The sequence below is a fragment of the Canis aureus genome, chromosome 8 (assembly GCF_053574225.1).
Source record: "Canis aureus isolate CA01 chromosome 8, VMU_Caureus_v.1.0, whole genome shotgun sequence".
NCBI classification, from domain to species: Eukaryota; Metazoa; Chordata; class Mammalia; order Carnivora; family Canidae; genus Canis; species Canis aureus.
The window spans coordinates 65,829,172-65,856,669 of NC_135618.1; the positions used below are offsets into that span (position 1 = coordinate 65,829,172).

General features: G+C 42.8%; 2 protein-coding genes across 21 annotated transcripts in view; one reads left to right on the top strand and one right to left on the bottom strand.

Annotated features, from left to right (window-relative positions):
• Window positions 1-27,123, top strand: part of LOC144319509 (RB-associated KRAB zinc finger protein-like) — a 37,042-nt gene extending 9,919 nt beyond the window's left edge. For 2 of the 20 annotated variants that reach the window (XM_077907713.1, XM_077907717.1), the window contains exons 4-5: window positions 14,331-14,433; window positions 26,124-27,113. In XM_077907713.1, the coding sequence (XP_077763839.1) occupies window positions 14,331-14,404 (74 nt within the window). In that variant the 3' untranslated portion in view covers window positions 14,405-14,433; window positions 26,124-27,113. Of the gene's footprint in view, window positions 1-225; window positions 9,500-14,330; window positions 14,440-14,861; window positions 16,575-24,701; window positions 24,956-26,123 lie in introns of those variants that run through there. The other 18 variants (XM_077907712.1, XM_077907716.1, XM_077907720.1 and 15 more) reach the window with 14 other exon arrangements.
• Window positions 4,954-27,273, bottom strand: LOC144319502 (uncharacterized). Its single transcript, XM_077907702.1, is given in 6 exon segments — window positions 4,954-8,266; window positions 8,269-10,902; window positions 13,246-13,341; window positions 13,610-13,751; window positions 26,447-26,591; window positions 26,975-27,273. Coding segments are annotated over 4 exon segments (2,964 nt in total). The 5' UTR covers window positions 13,644-13,751; window positions 26,447-26,591; window positions 26,975-27,273; the 3' UTR covers window positions 4,954-8,066.
• Window positions 27,274-27,498: the final 225 nt, after the last annotated feature.

Consider the following 27,498-nt stretch of genomic DNA (forward strand, 5'->3'; position numbering starts at 1 on the left):
AAAAAAAGGGCAGGGCTTAGAATCCTCCATCATTAGAAATAGGCAAGTTAAACCAGTAAAGTACCCCTTACACTGCTCAGAGTGGCAGAAACAATAGTGACATGAACGGTAATTGGTAATATCTGTATACTGTAGAAGTGCGTAAACTGGCCTGGAAATACCTTTTAAAATTCACATGTGTGCCTTCCCACACAGTGGCCCTACTAATACACTTTTCTGTCCCAGAGGTACTCTGTACACACGTGGATGTATATACAGAATGATTTTGTCAACAAGGTTTTCGAGATAGCCTAGGTCACAGGAAGAGGTAAGTAAAACACGGATCAAGAAGTAGAGTGCTATCCAGCAGTTAGGAGTATATGCCATATCTGGAGGTAGCACATTTGATAAAAGATAGACAATTTTTAAAAATGGAGTGAGATTTCCTTACACAGGCTGCTGTGGAATGTGCTCAAGGTCATACAGACTAGTGTGAATGGAAAGAGAATAGAATCAGGGTTTGGAATGAAGAATCAGGTAAAGAATGGTTTCCATGCAGAAGCCAATATTGAAAATCAATGTTTTAAATTGAATGTTATGATGAACACTATTCTCCAAGACTCCAGAAACATTAAAACACACAAAAATTAAAGGACCAGAGAAATAAAAATCCTCAGTGTTTTATGCTGTTAAGTTTCAGCCAGAGTTTCGCAGCCTAGGTGCCTAAATGATGTCTGTGTCCTTTTTAGCAACTTCACCCCAAGGCAACTTCCAGTAAAATGGTCGTAGTTGCTCCATTTGTTGGTCATTCTGTACTTTAATTTAAAACATCCTTTTAAACATTCTTCCTGGGATGAGGGAGTGCCCACCATGAAGTTATCTGCATCACATCATAGGACTCGTTTAGTGGGACAACCTGCACTGCTCAGGACTCCACAGTGTCCACCTTCCTTCCCTCTGTGAGAGATCCCCCTTGCGTCTAGTTTCAGCCAGGCACACCACTGCAGATCTGATTTCCCAGCATCAGCTAGCTGAGGCCAGGGACTGAATTTAGGTCGAGGGGGTGTGAGTGGGGTAATTTGTCATCTTCTGAGTCCTAAAAGAGAACTGTCATTTCCCACTGCCTTGTACTCCCTTCCTTGGCTGTGACAGAACCATGGTGCTGAGCCACCTTCTACCCTGAGAACAAGGAGAACACCTGAGGGCAGGATTTGGCTGACATGCCAGGTGAGAACACTTCAGGCTTGTGGGAACAGCCCTGCCTCTGTAGTGAATGTACCTGTCCCAATAAACCTTTATGGGACACAAAGTTCAATTTCATTGAATTTCACATCACATAAAATATTATTTTGATCTATTATTGTGATTATTACATTACTTACAAATGTAAAACCCATTCTTGGTTTACAGGCTGTGCCAAAGAGGCAGCACTCCAAATGTGACCCATGAATTCTCTGTACCTTAGTGACTCCTCTCTAGGGAATGGGAAAGTACCAAGATTAAGAGGACTCTATTCTCTGGAGAACAACCTGGAATGGGGCTATCCTACCTCCCTGGACCACCTGTTAGTTTGGGATTGTATGTGAGATAGCAATTGTCTATCTTGGCAGCTAATCCAACACTAATACAGAATTAGCCAACAAAAATGAACTACCGTCACTTCTAAACTGTGACAGATGTGTTCCTCTCAAACCTAGTGGTACATACACGGCTAGAAGAAAGTCATGGGAAGAAAGCAGAGTTAAGGGCGGCCCACTCAAAACCTTTATAATACAATTCTAGCAGAATCAGCAGTAATCCTAATAAAATATGCCGTATTTTTATCTTGAGAAAAATGCGTGCTCAGATCTTTATTTCTAAATATTACTCTTCACCAAATGGAACCAAAGCTCTTTAACCAAGGCTGATCAGGAAACTAAAAGCATAGAACATTTACTTGTAAAAGGGAAGTACTCAAGAATTGATGGGTGTGGCAGACAAGGGAAATGGAGGGCTCTATCCTCCCACCCTGCAGGAACAACTAATGAGCTGGCAACCTCTGCCAAACTCTGGAATCTAGTCCAAAACTCAAAACCACTAGGGGAGACTTGATGAGAGGGGGGCAGCTGTGCAGCCAGAGCTGGGACTTTAAATGGCCCACCTGCCATCCCCCACACCTCCAATCAGCTGCCACATGGTAATAGCCTGCGGTCCCAAGTCCTGAGGCCAGGGGGTGAGTTACAGACCTCAAACAGTTTCAGGGTGGGTTTCACCTGCTGGACCACCATCTGTAGGAGGGCTGCATGGGCTTTCCCATGTTTCCTGGACTCAGTCACAGGTCTGGGCAGCTTCCCAGATGGTTTGTGCTGCAAGCATGGAAAGGCACAAATCCTGGCTGTAGCAAGCTGGGGCAAGGAATGACCATCCTTGGTCATTTTTTCCTCTTTTTCTTCCCCCTCCTATCTCTTTTTTTAAATACTTTTTTCAGCTCCAGCTGGCAAAACACACCTAACCCTTGGGTTGATGGAACAAAATTTAGTGGCTGCACAATACATAACTACTGAAACAAAAAAGTCAAAAAGCACATAAAAAGAACCGACAAAACAACAAAAACTCTGGGAGAGGGTGAGAATCTGGTTTCCAGAGTTGCCACATTATAACATTAAACAGTATAGGTTTCAGCAAATAATAAGAGATGTAAAGGAACTAGAAGGTCTGCTCCTGTCACAGGAAAGAGAACCCGACCTCTGTCGCCACGAATCCCTCGTCTCTGGTCACTGGGGATTGGTCCCAGCCAGCTAGGTCAGGAGTGTGCCACTCTTGGTGGGTGATGATTGGGTCTAAACGCAAAATCCCAGAGGCTTTGGAGAGGAGCCTGGTAAGTCCACTCTGGAGACTATCTCTAAGAACTAATGTGGGAAAAGCCAAGAAAGATTTAAAAAATAGAATGAAGAGACATGTGCTTTTCAATACATGGAAAAACATAGTAAAGCAACAGTAATTGAAAACATCTTGTTCAGCATGATTAGAAAATAAGGGGGGATCTGGGTGGCTCAGTGGTTGAGCATCTGCTTTTGGCTCAGGTTGAGATCCTGGGGTCTGGGGATCAAATCCCACATCAAGCTTCCTGCATGGAGCCTGCTTCTCCCTCGGCCTATGTCTCCGCCTCTTTGTGTCTCTCATGAATAAATAAATAAATAAAATATTTACTTAAAAAATCCTATAGGGGTCACCAGGGGGGTATCTTTTAAAAAAGAAAAAGAAAATAAGTCAGTAAAACAGAAAACATACCTAGAATCAGTATTTCCAAGCTGCGAGTCAGGACTGCCTGCAAACAGGAGAAAACCCAAGAAAACCAAGCTGCTGGCAGCCCTGCCATTCAAACCAGCAACCGTTGGGCTACGTGTCTACCAAAAGCCCTAGGAGGAGCTCCCCTGGACCCCCACTGGCCTCAGATTAAGTGTCCATCCCAGGAACAGCTAAACTGGGCCCAAAGGGTGGGTCCTGTGACTGGCCCACCAGGGAATGTGCCAGCTCTGTAGTATCAGCTTCCCTTTCTGGAAGAATGTGGAGACGAGCACTAAACAGACAAAAAGGAAAGCAAATGATAATTTAGTCTGTGATAAAGATAGTATTTCAAGTCGGGGACAAAAAGATTAATTCAGTGGAGTAAGGACAACTAACACTTCGTTAAAATAAAAATCGGTCACATCAAGAAAAAAGTGGGAAAAGATCAATGAATGATTCCATTTTTAAAACTCAACTCCTGGGGATCCCTGGGTGGCGCAGCGGTTTAGCGCCTGCCTTTGGCCCAGGGCGTGATCCTGGAGACCCGGGATCGAATCCCACGTCGGGCTCCCGGTGCATGGAGCCTGCTTCTCCCTCTGCCTGTGTCTCTGACTCACTCTCTCTCTCACTGTGTGCCTATCATAAATAAATTAAAAAAAAAAAAAAAAACTCAACTCCTATTGGGATGCCTGGGTGGGTCAGCAGTTGAGCATCTGCCTTTGGCTCAGGGCATGATCCTGGGGTCTGAGATCGAGTCCCACATCGGGCTTCTTGCAGGGAGTCTGCTTCTCCCTCTGCCTATGTCTCTGCTTTTCTCTCTGTGTCTCTCATGAATAACTAAATCTTCTTTTAAAAAAGTCATCTCACATAAAGAATAATACTTAACTGGGTTGTAAAAAGAAATTTCCTGTGCCCTGCTTCTTTCAAACCAGAAATAACATGATTTCATCATGGCATGGAAATTCACAGGGCAGAAAGCAGTCACTGAATCATTTTCTCAAATCATTCTTGCTCCCAAATTCCTGTATCTAACACTTCCAAATTACAGAATTAAAAAATAATGCATACCTCTGTATACATTAGGATGCCTCATAGCTCCAAGTAATCAAAAAACCTCAACTCCAACAGGCGTAAACTAAAAAAGCTAATAATGACCTCAGTCTTCCTGGTACACAGCAGCTTCTGAGCTGGAGAATCCACCAATTAGTGTCCCTGCTCGTGGTCCTGCCCTCCCTCAGCTCACTATCCTGTCAGCCCTGAGTCACAAGATGCAATCAATGGGGATCCAGATGGACAATGCCATTCTGTTCCTGATTCTTTATTGATGACAAAACCTTCCCCCAAAACCACCTGCATACTTCAGTTTCTGGTCCTTCTTCCAGTCCCAAACACCTCGTGGTTAGGGAAGATAAGCAGGCCACATCAAGGAGGAAGGGGATGGGAGCTGCCAACCCGCTATAAGCAACCTGTCTGCAGCAGGAAGCAAGGATCAGGGCAGTCTCTGACAATGTGCCTGTGCACATGGCCGCTGGGTTCCTCACACGCGGCCTGCACCACGTGCCTCTGCACCCTCACCAATCCCAACGGGAGTTGGAAACAGAAGGGTGTTTTCTGTACACAACTCTATTTTAAGCGCTTGCTAACAGCTAGATCCTGCTTCTGCACTTTATGAATGTGTGTTCATTAAACCAGGCAAGCCCAAGACACTTTTTTTTAAGGCATTTGGCTTTATTGAAGAGCAGATCAGTAACAACAGTCATCACTATTTATTCCCAAAAAACGCAGAGAATAGGTGAGGTGCTTTTGTTGAACAGTTGTCAGAGCTGTTAGGAAAGAGTGAATACCCATGTGCTGACAACCGTGCTCAACACTTGCTCAAATTTTGTTTTCCTATTTTTTTGCTTCATTTAATTGTGTACACGTTCTTTTCCCAAACCACTTCACAGCTGCAGATGTGACAGTTCACCTGTTCTGCGTAGTGTCCTAGAAACTCACATTCATAACCATTATCACACTGAAGACAATTACTCTAATTCCCTAATATTTTCCAATACCCATTCCACATTTAAATTCCTCCAAATAGGGATCCCTGGGTGGCGCAGTGGTTTAGTGCCTGCCTTTGGCCCAGGGCGCAATCCTGGAGACCCGGGATCGAGTCCCACGTTGGGCTCCCGGTGCAGGGAGCCTGCTTCTCCCTCTGCCTGTGTCTCTGCCTCTCTCTCTCTCTCTCTCTCTCTGTGACTATCATAAATAAAAAAATAAAATAAATTCCTCCAAATGCCTCCAAAGTACCTACATGGTGTCTTTCTGAGCTGGATGTTTTTTGGATCCAATCAAGGATCATGCACTGCATCTGATTATGTCTTGTTAATATCAGGATTGAAAGAGTCCCGCTGGCCTTTTCCCTCTTTTTAAAATGACACTAATTGGGCAGCCCTGGGTGGCTCAGCGGTTTAGCGCCCCCTTCAGCCCAGGGCATGATCCTGGAGACCCGGGATCGAGAACCATGTCAGACTCCCTGCTTGGAGGCTGCTTCTCCCTCTGCCTTTCTCTCTCTCTCTCTCTCATGAATAAATAAATAAAATCTTTTAAAAAAATGACACTATCTTCTGAAGAGACCAGGCCAACTGTCTTGGTGGATGCCCCACATTCTGGATTTGATTGTTTTCTCCACTGAAGTTGTTCCCCTCTTCCTCTCTTGTATTTTCTGGCAAGAGCATGCTACAGTGCAACGCATAGACCTCACGCAAGAGGCACACGATGTCACCACGGTTGAGACTGCTGCATTTTATCACTGGTGAAAGTGGGGCAGTCATTCCATTGTGAAGGTGTACATTTTCCAGGGTCAGTGAGGGAGATATCTGTGGGAGAGTCTCTGGCATTGCACAAATACTGTTTCCTTTGCATCTAATGATCCTGGCATCCACTGACGATCTTTGCCTAGATGTCCTAGGGGTTAGCAATTTTTTAAAATTCTAACATTCCTTATACATTTATTAGCTGACACTTCTATAACAGTCAGCCTTCCCGAAACTGCTCCTACTAAAAAGGCAGGGTGAAAATTCTTTCCTTCTAATTACAGAATAAGAAGCTTGTGTTAAGATTCGCCTCCAACAGCAGAAATAAGCCCAAGCCCCTTTCTCTTTTTCTGCATTGATGTGGACACATTTTTTTAAAATTCAAATGTTGAGCCAATTACAGTAGGTCTGTCTGACCATCAGAGTATCAAATTTGGCCAGGGAGAAACCCCCCAAGATAGCTTCTGGGACCTTTGACCCTTAATCTTTGAGTACGTCTTGCTTTTTTGACACAAGAGGTCCCAGCCTCACCCTGGATACTTCAGAACCCAGAGCTAGAGGCAGCTGTTTTTCCAAGGACTCCTGGTTCCTCGAGGGACATGTTGGTGCCAAATCTCATCTACAAGGGGTGCAACTGCTTCCAGACCCTCAGTGGACAGAGCTAAGACATATATACACTTTTAAAAATGACTGATACTTTCAGTTCATGTATCTTATTATGCAGAGTTTTATGTAAGTTCTTTCATTTTTATGGTCATATCTTCTCTTAAGATGGAAGTTTGGTTCCTGGTTAACTTTAACAGTTTATTTTGCTTTATCTTACAATATACACAAACTAGATCCAAAGTAACACCAGTATTACTAACAAAAAATTAATGAGTGGTGTTCATAATTTTTTGCAGATCTTTGTTCTTAAACATACCCTGTTAAGGACATATAGTCATAATTCTGTGTTCAAAAGTTTCTCTTAACAATTATTTTCTCTGTTTAGCTACCAATTTGATACAAAGTTGATGTGTTTTCAATTTCAGAATGCCTTTATTTTTCTATCTTGGAACAAATAAATAATTTACATTTGTTCAAAAGTCAAACTTTCATTAAAAGGTATGTCCAAAGAAATCTTGCTTCCATCCCTGACTCCACCATGTTCACTCCTGCCTCCATAGGAACTCATTTTTATTAGTTTGTAGTTTATCCTTCTAGTATTTCTCTTTACAAAAAATAAGCAATTGTGTGTATGTGTATATTACTTCCTCTCAACTCTTACATAGAAAGTAGCATGCCCTACGGTGGTGTGTATTTTGCCTTTCTTCTTAACAGTATGTTGGGATATAGTATTTCAATTTGTCAAACATGTCACTCATAATGCATACGGTACTACACACATACAAACATACACTGGGGGCATTTAATGTGAAATCTGTCATGATAATTATTAAGCTATGGGAAGATACTTCCTATGGACACCCATTTCAATACCCGCTATGTAAGGCAAACGTACATGACATATGTATGCTATGTACAACATACCAAAGCCTTGATTACTCAGGTGTACCTGAGGCATCTGGTGCTGTCAAGTAGCCACTGCCACCATACTCTTCCAAGGGCCTCATATTCCCACAATAAGCATCATTAGCATCAGACACATCTTATGCCAATTTTCAAAATCTGGTACCACATCAGAATCATGACTTCTAGTGTTACATTATTTCTAGAGAAAACAATATATCCACAATTCCCAAACTGATAGATTTCCCCTCAATATTAATACTTTTCTTATACAGAGTGATCTTTTTCCCTCAACACCGTTCATGCATGTAAAACCTTTATTTAGTTCCACTCCAGTATCAATTACCTGATGATCAGTAAGTTGTGACTCTGTAAATCCCTTTATACTTTTGTTGCATTCTTACTAATTTTAGACCTCTGGCTGATTCCTCTGAGACATATATTAGATTCATAGGTAGACACTAACATACAGGACATTCTCAGGGCTCTCTCTCCATGCAAGTTCTCCGATATTTAGTAATGTACCCAATATCCATTCCAGAGAGAGTCCACCAACTCCCACACCATGTGTGTCTTCTGATTCCAATTAAAGACTAAATCCCCACAGTAAGAGATCTCCACCTTATTACAGTCATAAGATTTCTTCCCATGGGTTCTCAAGTTCACAAAACTTGACTTCACGCATGAGGGTTTTCCACATTTCCTGCACCTTAGGGTATCTCTCTTGTGTGAATTACCTGATGTTTTGTGAGAGTCGACTTCTTGCAGAAGGACTTCCCACATTCGTTACATTCATAGGGCTTCTCCCCAGTATGTGTGCGCTGATGAACCGTGAGGGTCGACTTCATACAGAAGGATTTCCCACATCGCATACATTCATAGGGCTTCTCCCCTGTGTGAGTTCTCTGGTGATTAATGAGGTTTGACTTCACATAAAAAGTTTTCCCACATTCCTTACATTCAAAAGGGTTCTTCCCTGTGTGAGTTCTCTGATGTACAGTGAGGTGGGATTTCATACAGAAAGATTTCTCACATTCATTGCATTTATATGGTTTCTCTTCTGTGTGAGTTCTCTGATGTATGGTTAAGGCTGACTTATAACAGAATGATTTCCCACATTTGTTACATTCATGGGGCTTCTCCCCAGTGTGTGTTCTCTGGTGTTCAATGAGGTGGGACTTCTGGAAGAAGGTTTTTTTACATTCCTTACATTCATAGGGTTTCTCCCCTGTGTGTGTGCGCTGATGTTTAGTGAGGTGTGACTTCTGGAAGAAGGTTTTCCCACATTCTTTACATTCATAAGGTTTTTCCCCTGTGTGTATTCTCTGGTGTTGACTGAGGGCTGACTTCATATAGAAGGATTTCCCACATTCATTACATTTATAGGGTTTCTCCCCTGTGTGAGTTCTCTGGTGTACGGTTAAAGTTGACTTATGGCGGAAGGTCTTCTGACATTCATTACATTCATAGGGTTTCTCTTCTGAATGTGTCCTCTGATGATCAGTGAGATTAGACTTCATAGAAAAGGCTTTCCCACATTCACTACATACATGGGGTTTCTTTCCTGTGTGATTTCTCTGGTGAATATTAAGAAGTGACTTCACATAGAATGATTTTTCACACTCATTACATTTAAAGGGTTTCTCTCCAGTGTGAGTTCTCTGGTGTATGATCAGGGTGGATTTCATATGGAAGGCCTTCCCACATTCATTACATTCATGTGGTTTCTCCCCTGTGTGAGTTTTCTGATGTTTAGTGAGGGCTGATTTTTTATAGAAGGACTTCTCACATTCATTGCATCCATAGGGTTTCTCCCCCGTGTGAGTTCTCTGATGTACTATTAGGATCGAACTCATAGAGAAGGCTTTGCCACACTCATTACATTCATAAGGTTTCAAACCAGTGTGAATTTTCTGATGTTTAGTAAGGTTTGACTTCACACAGAAGGTTTTCCCACATTCATTACAGTCATAGGGTTTTTTCCCAGTGTGAGATACTTGATGGATAATTAGGGCTGACTTATAGCAGAAGGATTTCCCACAATCAGTGCATTTATAGGGTTTCTCTTCTGTATGCTTCCCCTGATGTACATGCAGGGCTGACTTATAGTAGAAAGACTTCCCGCACTCATTACATCCATAGGGTCTCTCCCCTGTGTGTGTTCTCTGATGGTCAGCAAACTGTGACTTCTGTAAGAAAGTTTTTCCACACTCATTACATTTGAAAGGTTTCTCCCCTGTATGTGTTTTCTGATGTTTAGTTAAGTTCGATTTTACACAGAAGGATTTCCCACATTCCTTACATTCATATGGTTTCTCCCCTGTGTGAGTCCTCTGATGATGATTGAAGTTTGATTTTGCATAGAAAGATTTCCCACACTCAGTACATTGATAGGGCTTCTCTCCTGTGTGAATTCTCTGATGGACTTTGAGGGCTGAGCTATGACGAAAAGACTTCTTGCATTCATTACACACATAAAGCTTCCCTTCTGACCATGCCCTCTGTTGATCAGAAAGAGCTGACTGCACAGGGGCTTCACTGCATTCACTGGGTTTCTCTCCTGCATGAGATCTTGAAGGGTCTGTGGGTTGTGATTTCTGAAGGGTTTTTACAGATTTATTACTTCCACAGGGTTTCTCTCTTGTGTGTGTCTTCTGATGCTGAGTCAGTTGGGACTCCTGGTAAAAAGATTTCCTGCAGTAACTACATTCAAAGGTTTTCTCTCCTCTGTGAGTTTCAGAAGGTGGAGTGAGATGGGACTTATTCTCATTTTCATTAGATTCCAAATTAACTGTCTGATGTTTTAAGAGGGTTGACTTCAGGCACTCAGTGACCTCACAATGATTCTTACTTGTGTGAACTTCCTGAAGAACTTCCAGGGATGACTCATCACTGGTATTTCCCCCCAGTTCCTTATAATCACAGGATTTGTCTTCTGTTTGAGTCCTTGGAGGTGTAACGATGGCTGCCTTATTACGGGAGGTTTCTCTACATTCATCGCGTTCAAAAAGTGGTCCCAAAGTCTGAATTTTCTGTTGCTCAGTACGGTCCTTATTACAGCTTGGGGATTTCTCATCTTGGTTATATTCATCAGGTTTCTTTCCAGTGTGAGTGTCTCCTTGGTTATTATCAGAAAGCAACCTCCCACATGTATTAATTTCATGAGAGTTCTTACTTGAATAATTTTTATCACTAATAATTGATTCTGAAACATTTTTCAAACTTTTTCCACGTGAGTCATCCTGATGGGGTATTTCTCTGAAAACATTATCTTTCTTCTTAGTCAGTGACTTTTTGTTGATGAGTAAAACTCGCCACAAATGTTCATTTTGGTCTTCCTCACTCCTGTCTGTAAGGTCATAAGTCATAAGGTCATAAGTAAGAAAAATGAAGTGTACTTTAAAAATGTTAATACATTTCCTATGATTACTAAGACCAAGATAACTAAAATGTCTATCACCTTACTTAGTTAACAAAGGTAAATTGTGTGTGGTTACAAAGATCAACATCTACTGTCAACAACTTTCCACTGTGCTTACTGTACTATTAGCTATAGACCCTTTGCTGTGCATCACATCCCCAGAACTTGAAGTCATGTTTAAGACAAAAAAAAAAAAAAAATCAAGCTGATCTCAGACATCTGTAATAGAATTCAGTGCTAAAAGCACTGGAGAAAGAATTACAAATCCTTAAGGACTAGAAGTAAATCTCAGTAATTTTATATGTAGACAAATGGCACTCAGATGAAGTAACACCAGTGAGTCTGAGTATCCAAAAATGCAGGGAAATATTGTTTTTATGAATTCTTAAAGAAACTACTAGCAAATGAACTTCAGTCAAGAAATGGTAAAATGTAATACAGAATGTAATACTGTTTTTGAAGACTGATTTGTTTAACAAACCTACCAGACTGGCTATCAGAATAGACTGGCTATCAAAATAGAATTAAAATATAAAGGACTTCAGATTTTAGAATTATTAGATGTTAAATTTTAAACTTCCTCCAAATCACTCCTCCCCAATCTCCCATCTCAGTAAACACCACCTACCCTCATTATCATGTTGTTCCGATTAAACCCTTGCAAACTCCCTCTCTCACAGGCCACGTCTGACTCAGCCGCAAATCCTCCTCTCTGCATAATGCAGGCCAACCTCCTCACCTGCACCAGCTTGTAACTCTAAGTCCCCATCATTTCTTATCTGAACCACTGCAAACATGTCTGCTCCGCTGAGAGCTGAAACCATCCACACCCACACAGCCTACTCACTATCTATGTTAACTTGATTAGTATTCTGTTTTCATAACAAGAATTTACTACTCCAGGAAACCTGCCCAGGAAACTAAAAGTTGCAAGTAAGTTTACTGTTCAGTTCAGAATCTTCCCCAAAAATCTTTTAAATTACTTGTTCAACTTTCCAGTAAATAATAAACTTATTCTCCAGGACTCTTCAATCCTTGTTGTGTCCATACATCCTAAACTATTAGGTTATGGTCCTTACTCAATAGTTCTCAAGCTCCTGTGTTACAAATATACCTGAAACCATGCCCTCAAATCCTTTTTTTTTTTTTTTTTTTTTTTTTTAATTTTTTTTTTTTTTTTTTTTATTTATTTATGATAGTCACAGAGAGAGAGAGAGAGGCAGAGACACAGGCAGAGGGAGAAGCAGGCTCCATGCACTGGGAGCCTGATGTGGGATTCGATCCCGGGTCTCCAGGATCACGCCCTGGGCCAAAGGCAGGCGCCAAACCGCTGCGCCACCCAGGGATCCCTGCCCTCAAATCCTATAAATAACCTGACTTTGTTCACTTTCCTCCAAGGTAGTATGAGACTGTCAGTGTGAGCAATCAATTCAAATCTGCCATATCAGCAGGTGATTCTGGTGGTCCTCTGGGGGAGCCAGCTCTGTATCCTGTCTCTGCTTCTACCTTCATCAACTACCTTCATGCCCATCTCTGATTTTCTTTGGACGGTAGCCAGAGAAATTCTTTTAAAACATTCTTCTGTGGAAATCCATGAACAGTTGTCCGCCTCACCTAAAGCAAAATCAAAGTCCTTACCTTGCTCTGTAGGATATTAGAGGGCAAGATATAGGGGCTCTGGCTATGTCCCTGAAGTCATCTCCTATCAACGTTCCTCTCAAATGCATCCCTATAGCCATAATGGCCCACTGCTATTTCAGCAAACACCTGCCACAAGAGCATGGCCCAGCTATTCCTTCTGTCTGGAACCCCCAGAATCCTGCTTCCTGCTCTAATGCACACTCCATCAAAAATGCATTCTCTGACCACCTTTTAAAAGAGTACACCCCACTCTCTCTCCTTTTAGCCTGCTTTAATTCTCTTCAGGGGTCTTGTCACCATTTGATTAGTAAATTTTCTCATTTTCATCTATGTTATCCTACTAGCTTGTAAGCTCTAGGAGCTCAGGAACATTGTTATGTTCACTGGCATATCTCCAACACCAAGAATACAAGTGGCAAGTAGAAGGCAGAAAATGGCAGCACTGGTATTTGCAAGTAACAGTGTGGGGGCAATTTAGGTGATCGGGAGGCCTGTTAGCTTGCTGTTCAGCCACATCCGAAAGTCTGAGGGACCAAAACTAAACTACAGAGACACACACCAACCTCAAAACGAAGCCATCTGGGACCTGATTCTGTGGGCTTCTTTCTTCCTCCACAAATACTAACTCACCTTGATCACCCTGGTCTGGGAATTCTCCCTCTGATGGCCACAGGTCTTCTCCTTGCTCCAGCCTGAAGATCACTTCTGGTTTGGTGAGGTGACACCCTGTGAGTGGGATATAGGGTAAAACTTGTGACAAGTGGCATGGATATCAGGGCCCCTGGGGGATGAGGAAGGTGCAGCTGCAGGAGCCACATGATAAAGGTGCTTGTTTGCACCTTTCATCAGGGAGGCAAGAACAATATTGTTTCTGTGCCAAATGGGAACATCTTTGACCCATGAGATGTACACACAGTATCATTAAACACTCCAAGAGCCCACAAATTCTGGCAGCTACAAAAGAAGAAAAGAAACACATGGTAACACCCCTCACCCACGGAGAGCAGGTGGCTGTAGTTCTCCAGCATCACGTCCCGGTACAGTGTCCTCTGTGTGCCTGTCAGTTGTAGCCACTCATCCCGGGTAAACTCCACAGTCACGTCCCTGAATGTCACGGATCCCTGACCAGCACGTTTCTGTTCAAGCCAAAGAGATCAATATTGGGTGACATGAAACAGACATAAGGGACATAAGTCTTAACATGTTTGAGAGTTTACCATAAAATAGTACAGCCAATTCTATACCTTCCCTTGTTTATACCCTGTAGGATAAAGTGATATGATGGGAAAACCCAGTATTAACTTAATTCAAACAAAAAAACTAAAGTTCCTTCTGTGTTTCTGAAATTGTCCTAGCCTTCCAAGATTAAGCTAAACCTATCCTGTTTTTTGAGACAGAGAGAGAGCACATGTGCACGCATGTGCAAGTGGAAAGAGGAGCAGAGGGCAAAGGAGAGAACCAGACTCTCCACTGAGCACAGAGCCTGACAGGGGGCTTGATCTCAGGCCCCTGAGATCATGACCTGAGCCAAAATCAGAAGTCAGATGCTCAAGTGACTGAGCCACCCAGGTGCCCCAGGAGCTTAAGTCTTAATAAGGAGACAAATCATATTTTGGAACATTTATCCTGTAATAAGGTATCATAAGAACTGTGCTAGAGTCATTTACAATTAGTATCAAATAATGGTAGAAAATACAGTTCTTTTGTGTTGTCAGGTTGGGCTTCAGAACATAGCAGGAGATTTTCACTGATGTGGCACCACTACATAAGCAGAGCCAAGAAGCCATGAGAAGCACTCAGAAGTGTGACAGGAGAATGGTATGTAGGACTGTAAGAAGATAAAGATCTGTACAGGTGTCCAAAGAGACATTACAGAACAAGTCTGGGTTTATTCCTATACTTTAATGACTCCAAAATAGTTCACCCCATCCTAGAGATAAGTTTTGGGTACCTCCAATTTATTTATTTATTTTTAAGATTTTATTTATTTATTCATGAGAGACACAGAGAAAAACAGAGAGGCACAGACACTGGCAGAGGGAGAAGCAGGCTCCATGCAGGGAGCCCGACGTGAGACTCAATCCCGGGGCCCCATGATCACACCCTGGGCTGAAGGCAGCACTAAACCACTGAGCCACCCAGGCTGCCCCAATTTACTTATTTCTTGATAGATAATATATACATTCTGCTAATTCACATAATAATGACAAGCTTAATTTATCTTTTTTTTCCCCCCTGGCTAAAAGTTAAGTATAGACAACCTACTGTTTCCTTTACAATGGAGCATCCTGGGCCCTCTGCAGGTGGCAGGGATGACACTGAAGATAATGAGGAGCCAGCGAGGACATGAAAGCAATCAGTGTTACAGCTCTCAAATCAACAACCTAATTTTATAACTTGAGGAATCAGAAAAAGAAGAAATTAAACCCAAACCCAGCCAAAGGAAAGAAATAATAAAAATAGAAATAAATAAAAATAAACAAAAAAGAAAAACAATGGATAAAATGAAAACAAAAGCCAGTTTTTTGAAGAGATGAACAAAACAGACAAGCTTTTACTTAAATGGACTAAGGGAAACAAGAAGACTCAAATTACTAAAATCAGAAATGAAAATAAGGACATTTCTACCAGTTCTGTTGAAATAAAAAGGTTTATAAGAGAGTACTATGAACAACTGTATGCCAACAAACTGGATAACCAAGAGGAAATGGACAAAATCCTAGAAACATAAAACCCAGTCAAGACTAAGTCAGAAGGAAAATAGATTATCTGAATAGGTAACTGGTAAGGAGACTGGGTCAGCAACGGGGAATATCCCAACAAACACAAGTCCTAGACCTCACAGCTTCACTGTTTCATTTTACCAAAAATTTAAAGAGGAACTAATACCAACCCATCTCAAACGTTTCCAGAAAATTGAAGGGGACTGAACACTTCCTAACTCATTCTGTGAGGCCAGCATCACTCTGATACCAAAGCCAGGAAAAGACACCGCAAGAAACCTACAGACCATTATCCCTTATGAACACTGAAGCAAAAATCCTCAACAAATACCAGCAAAGCAAATTCAAAAGCATATAAAAAGGACTACATTCCATGACCAAGTGTGGTTTATTCCTGGAATGTGAGGATGGTTCAAAATATGAAAATCAAAAAAAAATATGAAAATCAATCAACACAATATACCATACAGTAACAGAATGAAGGGGAAAAAACACAGTAATCTCAACTGATGCAGAAGAAGCATCTGAGAAAATCCAACACCCACCTTCATTATAAAAAGACTCAAGAGGGGATCCCTGGGTGGCGCAGCGGTTTAGCGCCTGCCTTTGACCCAGGGCGCGATCCTGGAGACCCAAGATCGAATCCCACGTCGGGCTCCCAGTGCATGGAGCCTGCTTCTCCCTCTGCCTATGTCTCTGCCTCTCTCTCTCTCTCTCTATCATAAATAAAAATTAAAAAAAAAAAAAAGACTCAAGAGGGCAGCCCGGGTGGCTCAGCGGTTTAGTGCCGCCGTCAGTCCAGGGTGTGATCCTGGAGACCTGGGATCGAGTTCCACGTCAAGCTTCCTGCATGGAGCCTGCTTCTCCCTCTGCCTGTGTCTCTGCCTCTCTGCCTCTCTGCCTCTCTCTCTCTCTATCTGTCATAAATAAATAAATAAATAAATAAATAAATAAATAAATAAATAAAAATATTTAAAAAAAAAAAGACTCAAGAAAGTAGGAACCCACCGAACATAATGAAAGTAGTACATGAAAAGTTCACAGCAAACGCTTACTGGTGGAAGCACAGTTTTTCCTCTAACATTAGGAACAAGACAAGGATGCCCACCTGCACCACTTCTATTCAATCTAGTACTGGAAATTTTAGACAAAGCAATTATGTAAAAAAAAAAAAAAAAAAAAAGGTGGGGGAAACAAAGAAAAGAAAAGAAAGGTAACATTCAAATTGGAAAGAAAGGGGGATCCCTGGGTGGCTCAGCAGTTTGGCGCCTGCCTTTGGCCCAGGGCGCGATCCTGGAGACCCGGGATCGAATCCCATGTCGGGCTCCTGGTGCATGGAGCCTGCTTCTCCCTCTGCCTATGTCTCTGCCTCTCTCTGTCTCTCTCTCTCTGTGACTATCATAAATAAATAAAAATTAAAAAAAAAACAAATTGGAAAGAAAGAAGTAAAATTGTATCTACTTGCAAATGGTATGATCTTATATGTAGAAAATCCTAAAGAGTACACACACACACACACACACACACACAAACTACTAGAGCTAATAAGTGAATTCAGCAAAGTAGTGGGAAGCATACAAATCACCACACAGGAAGCAGCTGCATTTCTGTACACTAACAACAATTTGAAAAGGAAATTATAAAAACAATCTCATTTACAAGAGCATCAAAGAGAATAAAATACTTAGGAATTAACAAAGGAGGTGAAAAATTGTACAATGAAAGCCACAGAACACTGCTTAGAGAAATCAGAGACATAGCTAAGTGGGAACACAACCCATATTCATGGATTGGAGAACCTAATATTGTGAAGATGTCAATACTATCCGAAGCCATCTACAGAATCGATGAAATCCTTATCAAAATCCCAGTGATTTTGTTTACAAAAATAGAAAAACTCATTGTAAAATTCACATGGAATCTCAAGAGACCCCAAATACCAAAACCAATCTTGAAAAAGAAATGGAGGACTCACACTCCTGATTACAAAACTCACTACAAAGCTACAGAAATGAAAACAGTGTGGCACAGGTACACAAATAGATAAACCAATGGATAGAGAGCCCAGAATTAAACCCTCACATATGTGGTCAGATAATTTAAAAAAAAAAAAAAGATTTTATTTATTTATTCATGAGAGGCACACACAGAGAGAGGCAGAGACACAAGCAGAGGGAGAAGCAGGCTCCATGCAGGGAGGCCGATGTGGGACTCCATCCTGGAACTCCAGGATCACGCCCTGGGCCGAAGGCAGGCACTAAACCTCTGAGCCACCCAGGTGTCCCAATTTTTTATAAGCGTGCCAAGACCATTCAATGGGTAAATGACAGCATTTTCAACAAATGGTGCTAGACATATTGGGTATCCACAGGCAAAGCTTCATTCGAAGCTGGACTCCTACATAACACCACATACAAAAATTAACTTAAAGTAGATAAAGACTTAAATGTACTATTTAAAACTGTAAAATTCTTAGAAAAAAGCATAAGGCAAAATCTCTATGACACTAGATCTGGGTATAATTTCTTGGATATGATGCATAGGAAACAAAAGAAAAAAGACAAATTGTGGACTTTCTGAAAATTAAGACTTTTGTGCATCAAAAGACACTATTAACAGAGTAAAATGCAACCCACAGAATGGGACAAAATATTTGCAAATTATATATCTGATAAGGCATTAGCTCCCAGAATACATAGAAGACTCCTTTAAAAAAACACCACTACCACAAAAACGGCAAACATCCAATTCAAAAATAGGCAAAGGGACACTTGGGTGGCTCAGTGGTTGAGCGGGTGGCTCAGTGGTTGAGCATCTGCCTTTGACTCAGGGCGTGATCCTGGGGTCCTGGGATTCAGTCCCACATCAGGCTCCCTGATGATCCTCATCAGGAAGGGAGCCTCCTTCCCCCTCTGCCTATGTCTCTGTCTCTCTCTGTGTCTCTCTCATGAATGAATACATACAAACTTGTTTTGTTTTGTTTTTAAAAAGGGCCAAATATTTGATCAGACATTTTTCCAAAGATACACAAATGGCCAATAAGCACATGAAAATATGTTCGACATCACTGGTAATTAGGGAAATGCAAATTAAAACTACAATGAAATACCACCTCACACCCATTAGGATGGCTACTATAAAACACACACAAACATGCACGCACAAAAAACAAGCACTGGAGAGAATGTGGAGAAATTGAATCCCTTGCACACTGTTGTTGGGGATGTGGAATGGTACAGCCCTCTATGGAAGGGCATGGTAGTTCTGCAAAAAGTGAAAAACAGAATTACCATGTGACCCAGTAATTCTACTTCTGGGTATATACCCAAAAGAAGTGAAAGCAGGGTCTTGAAGAAATATTTACACCTGTAATTATAGCAGCATTATTCACAATAGCTAAATGTGGAAGCCACCTAAGTGATCATCGACAGATGAATGAATAAACAAATGTGGTATATACATAAAAGAGTTTTATTCAGCCATAGAAAGGAGGGATGTTCTGATACATGCTACACTATAGATGAACCTTCAAGATATCATGTTAAGTGAAATAAGCCAGCCACAAAAGGAAAGATACTGTATGACATAACTTACATTAAATAATGTCACAGAGACAGAATAGAATGGTGGTTGCTAGGGACAAGAGGAAGGGAGGAATAAAAAGTTATTGTTCAATGGGCACAGAGCTTTAGTTTTATAAGATTAAAAGAGTTATGAGAATGGATGCGGTGATGGTTACACATTATAAATGTATTAATACCACTAAACTGTACTCTTAAAAATAATTAAAATGGAAAAAAGTTTTTAAAAAAATAAAACAAATAAAATGGTAAATTTTATACACTACAATTTAAAAAACTGGGAAAAAACTGCATTAAAGGTAAGAAGGAACCCCTATCAAATGTACATGGAGAGATAGACCATGCTATACTAATCAAAAAAAAGCAGGAAGGACTATAATATCTTCAGATAGAGCAGACTTCAAAGTAAGAGATGCTATCAAGGATAAAGAGAAGCTTTCATAATGATTAAAAGGGTCAATTCTCCAGGAAAAGGTAATAACTTTTTAATGAGTTTAACGGGTTTAACTCTTTAACGTGCCTAACAAAGTGTCAAATAGATGAGGCAAAAACTCAAAGAACTACAAGGAAAAAGAGAGGAATTCACTGTTATAGTTGGTATACTTCACTGGTGAATGGGTTCACTTTGGTGAACTCCAAAGGCATGATCCACAGAAGAACTGATAAGTGGGACTTCATTAAAATTAAAACTTTCTGCTTTGTGAAAGATACTGTCAAGAGAATGCAAAGACAAGCCACAGACTGAGAGAAAATATTTGCAATAAACATATCTGATAAAGAACTTATCCAAAATATACAAAGAACCCTAAAACTTGACAGTAAGAGGGGCCTCTGGCTGGCTCAGTCAGAAGAACATGCAACTCCTGAGCTCATGGCATAGAGATTACTTATAAACAAACTCTAAAAAGCACCCTCAACACTGAGAAAACAAATAACTCAAGATCTTAAGGTACACTTCACCAAAGACACATAGATGGCAAATTAGCATATGACAAGGTACTCCACATCGTATGTCATTAGGGAAATGTAAATTAAAGCAAAATACCACTACACGTTTATTAGGATGAAGCCCTAAAAGCAGAACACTGATAACACCAAATGCTGGTCAGGATGCAACAGGAACTCTCATTCAATACTGGTAGGAATGCAAAACGGTACAGCCAGTATGGAAGCCAGTTTGATGGTTTCTTACAAAACTAAACGAAGTCTTACCATAGAATCCAGCAATCACACTCCTTGGTATTTACCCAATAAAGTTAAAAACTTGTGTCCTCACAAAAACCTGCCAAAACCTGCACATGGACGTTTATTTCAGCTTTATTTACAACTGCCAATACTTCAAAGCAACTAAGATGTCTTTCAGTAAGTGAGTGGATAAATACACTGGGGTCCATCCAGATTGTGGAACATTATTCAGTGCTAAAATGAAATGAGCAGGCAGCCCGGGTGACTCGGGTTTAGCGCCGCCTTCAGCCTGGGGCGTGATCCTGGAGTCCCGGGAACGAGTCCCACGTCAGGCTTCCTGCATGGAGCCTGCTTCTCTCTCTGCATCTCTCATGAATAAATAAATAAAATCTTTATTTTAAAAATAATAAATAAAAATAAATAAAATAAAATAAGCTATCAAGCTACGAAAAGACATGGAGGAATCATAAATGCATACAGTTAAGTAAAAGAAGCTCATCTAAAAAGGCTACATAAAAAAAATAAAAATAAAAAGGCTACATACTATATGATTCCAACTATGTGACATGGAAAAGGCAAAACTATGAAGACAATACAAATATCAGTGGTTCCCAGGGGGAGGGAGAAGGGAGGGATTAAGGAGGTAAAGCACAAAGGATTTCTAAGCATAGTGAAAACACACTTGACCCCTAAACAATAGGGTTTAAACTGCATGAGTCCACTTATACTCAAGATTTTTAAATACAGTACTATAAATATATTTTCTCTTCCTTAGGATTTTAATGACATTTTCTTTTTCTCTAGCTTACGTTATCTGCAAGGCTTCTAGCCAATAGTAGGCTATTAGTAATTAAGTTTTGGGGGAGTCAAAGTTATATATAAATCTTAGAGCAAGGAATTGGTGCCCCTGTACTCTGTATGATACTGTAATGGTGGATACATGTTATACATTTGTCAAAAATTTACAGAGTGAACACCAAGTGTAAACCCTAACATAAACTATGGACTCTGGGTGATTATATGTCAGGATAGGTTTATCAATTATAACAAATGTACCATTCTGCTGGGAGGAGGTTGATAATAGGGAAGAGTGTGGTTGGAGGGGGGTGGCTGGGGTACATGAGAGATCTCTGTACCTTCTGCTCAATTTTGCTATAAACCTAACGTTGCTCTAACAAAAAACAAGTTCTTAAATAGCAACAACAACAATACTCCACCCTGCATGATCTGAGACAGCATTCAGAGAAGGGAAAGGAAACCCCAGTTCTCCCAGATGGCCCTGCTGGGTGTTCAGGCAGGATGGTTTACCCAGTAAGAGCAGAGTTTGGTTCCCAAAGAAGACAAAGCCTACCGATTGTCTAGTCGCCACAAATATGTGTCAAGCACCTACAAGGGGTGAAGCACAGGGTGAGGAAATTAAAGTATAAAGATGAACACGATGTGCATCTGGACTTTGAAGGGACAAGTCATTTCTGCACAATGGACAAATACAGTTACAGGGACAGCATGGAGTATTATGGAAACACAGAGGAGAAAGGCAATTAATCTAGAGGCAGACAAAGAGAGAGGAGAAGGTTTCCTGGCTCCCCCCAGTGGAGCTCTGAGACTCCGAAAAGGAAATGCAGTAAGGGTCAAAGTCAGCCAGCAGAGCAGGAAAGTGAAAAAAATGCACAGGCAGGTAGTAACCCCACGTGTTTAGGGAGCCATGTCAGAATTGGAATCACCAAAGAGTAACACGACAGGTTTACTTTTAAAATGCCACCTTCTTCACTGAACTATGAATTCCATTAGAAAAGCACCAGGTTTCTACATCATTTCGAGTGGAGTCTGTGGCACACAATTCAGTGTCTGGTACATTGAACAAATGCCCAGTAAGCCAATGTTGAATAAGATGTAAAGAGTATCCAAACCAAAAAAACATTTTTTAATAAAACAGGGGAATAGGAAGTGGTCACACTCTCGACAGCCTTAATTTTATATAGAACTTAGCCTTGGCCCTACAGGTGGTAGGAAGCTACTCAAGGGTCTCCATATTACAATGGCATAATCTGAATAGCATTTCATATTAAAGATTTATTTATTTTTAGAGAGAGAGAAAGAACATGCATCTGGGTGTGGCGTAAGGGGCAGAGGAACAGAATCTTCAACCAGACTTCCCACCAAGCACAGAGCTTGATGCAGAGCTTGATGCAGAGCTTAATCCTACAACCCATGAGATCATGACCTGAGCTGAAATCAAGAGCCGGACCCTCAACTGAGTCACCTCAGGTGCCCCTGAATAACATTTCAGAATAATTATTCAGGAGGACAGACCTAACCTGGGGGAGAAAGAAGCAAGGAGCTGTTCTAACAGTCCAGGGGAGAGAAAATTAAGCTCTGATAAGGGAGGAGGAATTCTGTAGGAAGAACAGGTTTAAGAACTGCTAACATCTTAAAAGTAGTAAAGCTGAGTTACACACAGGATATGGCTAAGGAAGGGAAGGCTGGGATGAATCCCATTCTGGTGCTTCCTTAACTGTGTCCCACAGATGGACCATCATCCAACAGCAAGGGAGGAAGCAGTAAATAACCATTTTAATTTTGGAACTGCAGAAACAAAGGTGCCTCTAGTCACCCGCACATAGAAGGACAAGATGTAAGAGAAGAGCCCAGGCTATAATAATAACATTTGGTACTACCACCACGGAGTGTATAAAATAGAAAGGACTGGCAGGCTTACAGGAGAGAGTGAAGGATGGAAATTTGGGGATAAGCCAAGAGAATGGGAAAAAGAGGAGGAAGATGCCATGAGGGAGACAAATCAGAGAAAAAAAGCCAGAAGAACAATGTCACAAAATACCAGAGAAAGAGGCCTTTGTAGAAGGTCAAAGTGGGTTAACTGCCACATGCAGCCAAATGTTCTGGTAAAGTAAGGTCTGGAAAACATCCATTGGAGTCCACTGTAAAGACATTACTGCCAAGCTTTATCAGGACACATTTAGGCAAGTAGTAGGGAAGTGAGGTTTCATCCAGGGGATTAAAATGTGAACAAATAAATAGATACTCAGCACTAAGGGCCAAAAGATGGAAACAATCCCAAGTGTCCATTAACACATGCATGGGGGCACCTGGGTGGCTCAGAGGTTGAGCCTCTGCCTTTGGCTTAGGTCCTGATCCCTGGGATCAAGTCCTACATCAGGCTCCCTATGGGGAGTCTGCATCTCCCTCTGCCTATGTCTCTGCCTCTCTCTGTCTCTCATGAATAAATAAATAAAATCTTTAAAAAAAACCCCACATGAATGGATGAACAAAAGGTCATGCATCTGTACAATGTATCTGAACAATATTCAGACACTGGAAGGAAAGAAGTTCTGATATATGCTACAACATGGATGAACCCTGAAAAATATTAAGTGTAAGATGCCAGACACAAAAGGACAAAGATTGTGTAATTCCACTTATACAAAATATCTAGAATATGGAAATTCATAGAGTCAGAAAGTAGATTTGGTTACCAGTGACTAGGGGGGCTAGGAGTTACTGATTAAGTATTACAGAGATTAAAAAAAAAAAAAGTATTACAGAGATTTGTCTGGGGCTATGAAAGTAGATGTGACAGATGTGCAACATAATGTAATTCATGCCACCAAACTGTATGCTTATGGTTAAATGGTTAAAATGGTGAGATCTGGGAACCCTGGGTGGCCCAGCAGTTTAGTGCCTGCCTTTGGCCCAGGGCGCGATCCTGGAGACCTGGGATCGAATCCCACATCGGGCTCCCGGTGCATGGAGCCTGCTTCTCCCTCTGCCTGTGTCTCTGCCTCTCTCTCTCTCTGTGTGACTATCATAAATAAATAAAAATTTAAAAAAATTTTTAAAGTAAAATAAAATAAAATGGTGAATTGTTATATATATTTTATCATAATAAAAGAAATGCGGGGGCACCTGGGTGGCTCAGTCAGTTAAGCGTCTGCCTTCAGCTCAGATCATGATCTCAGGGTCCTGGGATCCAGCCTCATGTTGTGCTCCCTGCTCAGTGAGGAGCCTGCTTCTCCCTCCCCCGCCAAGTAAATAAATAAAATCTTTTTTAAAAAGTAAAAGAAATGTGAATGGATAGTGCATAAGCATTTACCAAACACTCTAAGTTTGAACAACCTGCTTTCCAACTCTTTAAGGAGTTAAGAAAAAGCCATCCATTTCTTTCATGCCTCCAGACAGCCTTAGGGTTTTGTCACCAGATCAGAGCGGATGTTCAGAAAGCTCTCCAGAGCCCAGAAGCACTTTGGTCCTAATAAAACCTGAGTTCTGACCTCTACTTCCAGTAAAGAAGGACTACAGGCAGCAGGGGGTCACCATAAGGTTCTTACTACCTGAAGAGCTTCAAAGACATTTTTTTCCAGACTCTAGAGTCACTAAGTCTTTCTGTCCCAAGAGTAACTGGCTGGTTCCTCTTTGTGGTCACTAAAAATCCTGCGTAGGTCAGGAAACTCAAAGGACAAACCTTTGATGACTGTGAGGTCACATGACTTACAGCCACCACTGCAGGCTACACAGGTACCACTCACTCTTCATTTACTCAGAATTAGCTTTTTATCTATTTCTACTTTTCTACTTTAAGATATGAACACACTTACAAGAATCACAAAATCTCCTGGAAAATGAAACAGGGAATGAAGGAAAGAAACAACTCACCTGGGATTTGTTCATTTTCTGTTGTTGTTGAAAGAATGTCAAAACCTGGGAAGGCATACCTATAAGACAAGTAAAAAGCAACAGGATAATGAGAGCTGGCTGGCCCTGCAGCACCTTGATTCTTGTACAAACTTCTACACACCAGCTGGGTAATCTCCAATCCTGGAGAAGAGAAGGAAGGTAACATCTGTCCCTTTGTGACTTCTTAAACCTGCAATATTTCCTACTGCTTAGCTATGTCCCTCTCCCACTAACACAGAAACGTTTAAAACAAGACTTTTTTAAAGATTTTATTTGTTTGAGAGAGAGAGCTTGAGGGGTGGGGGGTGGGGGGGCGGCCATGAGCAGAGAGGGACAAGCAGACTCTGCACTGAGTGCAGAGCCCAACAAGAGGCTTGATCCTATGACCCCAAGATCATGACCTGAGCAGAAATCAAGAGTCAACCGAGTCACCCAGGTGCCCCTAAAAACAGAACTATTAAGCAAATACCTGCAGGTCAAAATAAGAAATACAATGTCTTCATTAAAACTGATCTTGCAGGGTGCGCCTGGGTGGCTCAGTTGGCTGAGCCATCGACTCTGGGTCCAGCCAGGGTTGTAGGATTGAGCCCCACCACAGGCTCAGCCTGGAGCCTGCTTGGGGTTCTCCTGCTTCCTCTCCCTCTGCATCTCTCCTACTTGCACATGTTCTCTCTTTCTAAATAATTTAAAAAACAAAATAAAACAACTGATGTTGCAGGGGAAAACAAACCTTAAAGGCTATTTTGTGTATCTGATTTACTGACAATAATATTCACCCCTTGAGTCCAAGAATCCTCAAAGCTTTGGAAAAAGGGATAGGTACCTTAAACATAAGTCTTTAAAAAAAAAACTGTTTCTCAAAAGATCCTTTTTTAAAGATCTTATTTATTTATTCATTAGAGACATAAAGAGACAGAGACACAGGCAGAGAGAGAAGCAGTCTCCATGTGGGGAGGTGGATGCAGGACTTGATCCCGGGACTCTGGGCAGACCTCAAAGGATCTTTTAAGAGAAAACTTATTTTGGGCAGCCCCAGTGGTCCAGCGGTTTAGTGCCGCCTGCAGCCCAGGGCGTGATCCTGGAGACCCGGGATCCAGTCCCACGTCAGACTCTCTGCATGGAGCCTGCTTCTCCCTCTGCCTGTGTCTCTGCCTCTCTCTCTCTCTCTCTCTCTCTCTCTGCATCTCTATGAATAAATAAATAAAAATCTTTAAAAAAGAGGAAACTTATTTTGATGTGATTGTGTGGACAGCACCAAGCCAGGGGTCAGGGACTTCGGCTTCTATTCAAATCTTAGGAATCCTACACGAGTCATTTCCCCTTTCAGGTTCTTTTCCCCTTTTCTGTCAAATGAGACAAAACCAGAAAACCTGGCAAACTCTCCGTGAACTATGACACCTGACCCTGTAAGATCAGGGAGGCACAAGAACACATCTCCAGATGCCTGACCTGGTGACTAGTCGCTGTCAGAGAGCTGCCCACCTTCTGGAAAGAATCAGTGGAGAATGAAAGGAGGAAAGAGTGCCTTCGGGATGGGGCGGAAATAAAAGCTTCCCAGCTGTAGAGCCAAGGAGGTGACATCTGTCACACAGCGGGTCCCCTGCCAGCACCTGGCCCCGGCTCCCTTCTCCCAACTGCAGAGTGACTCACAGCTTCTGGATGTGGTGAAGCCACCCGAGCCGTGGCGTGCCCCCTAGGCTCGCTCTTTCTGCCTCTCTTCTGCAACTCCGAAGAGGGTGGGTTCTCCCGGTGAGATTCCTGTTCCTGAAGCCAGGCTCTTCTTGCCTCAGTGGAGCTGCTTTGTTCCGGGAGAGCCGGGGGGACAAACCCCCTCCAGCTGGAGCCTTCATCGGGGGCCCCAGACCCGCCTCCCTGAGGACACACGGCTGCTCTCAAGGAACCCAAAGCAGGGGCCCGAGGACAAAGGCGGGCTGGCCGCCCAGAAGCGCCCTCAGCCCCCGGACAGCGCAGAGGCGGGTCCCCCGCGCCTGGGGAGGGGGGGGCGGTACACGGCGGAGCGGCCCCGCGGCTCCCGCGCGCCCAGTCGTGCACCAACCCAGGGAAACCCTAAGGAGCCCCAGGAGTCACACGCGCATTTCGGTCACGCGTGCGGGGCCTCGGTGCCGGGCTCTGACGGGTGTAGCGCATGCACGGCACGGCACCGGGTCCCGGTCCTACCTCGGCGACCCCCCCGCCGGGGGCGGCCGGCGCGCGGTCCTCCGGGCCGCAGTCGGGCCCCCTCGGCACCTACGAGGATGGAGACTCCCGCGGCGAGCGCAGCCTCCCTTCCTGCGCGTGCGCTCGGGCCCCCCCGAGGCGCCCTTATTCCGGGTGGATACTGCCCCCGCCGGGAGGGGGCGACCGCAGCGGGCTGGGGTCTGCTGCCCCCCTTCCCACGCCCCGCGCCGCAGCCCCAGGCCGCCAGCGCGGACCTCGGCCAGGTCCTCTGGGACACACTGCCCGCCCTCGCGCGACCGCACCCGCACCCGCACCCGCACCCGCACCGCCCCCGGGCAGGCCCCAGCCCCCCAGCACGCCCCGCGGCGGAGAGAAGCGCGCCTGCGCACTGAGCCCGACGCCCGCCGGCCTGGCGCGCTGGGAGCCCGGCGGGAGGCCCCGCCCACACGAGGGCGGGGCCTGCGCGCACCCGCCCCGCCCCCACACCGCCCCACGTCCACCCCTCGCCCCTCCCGAGCTTCACC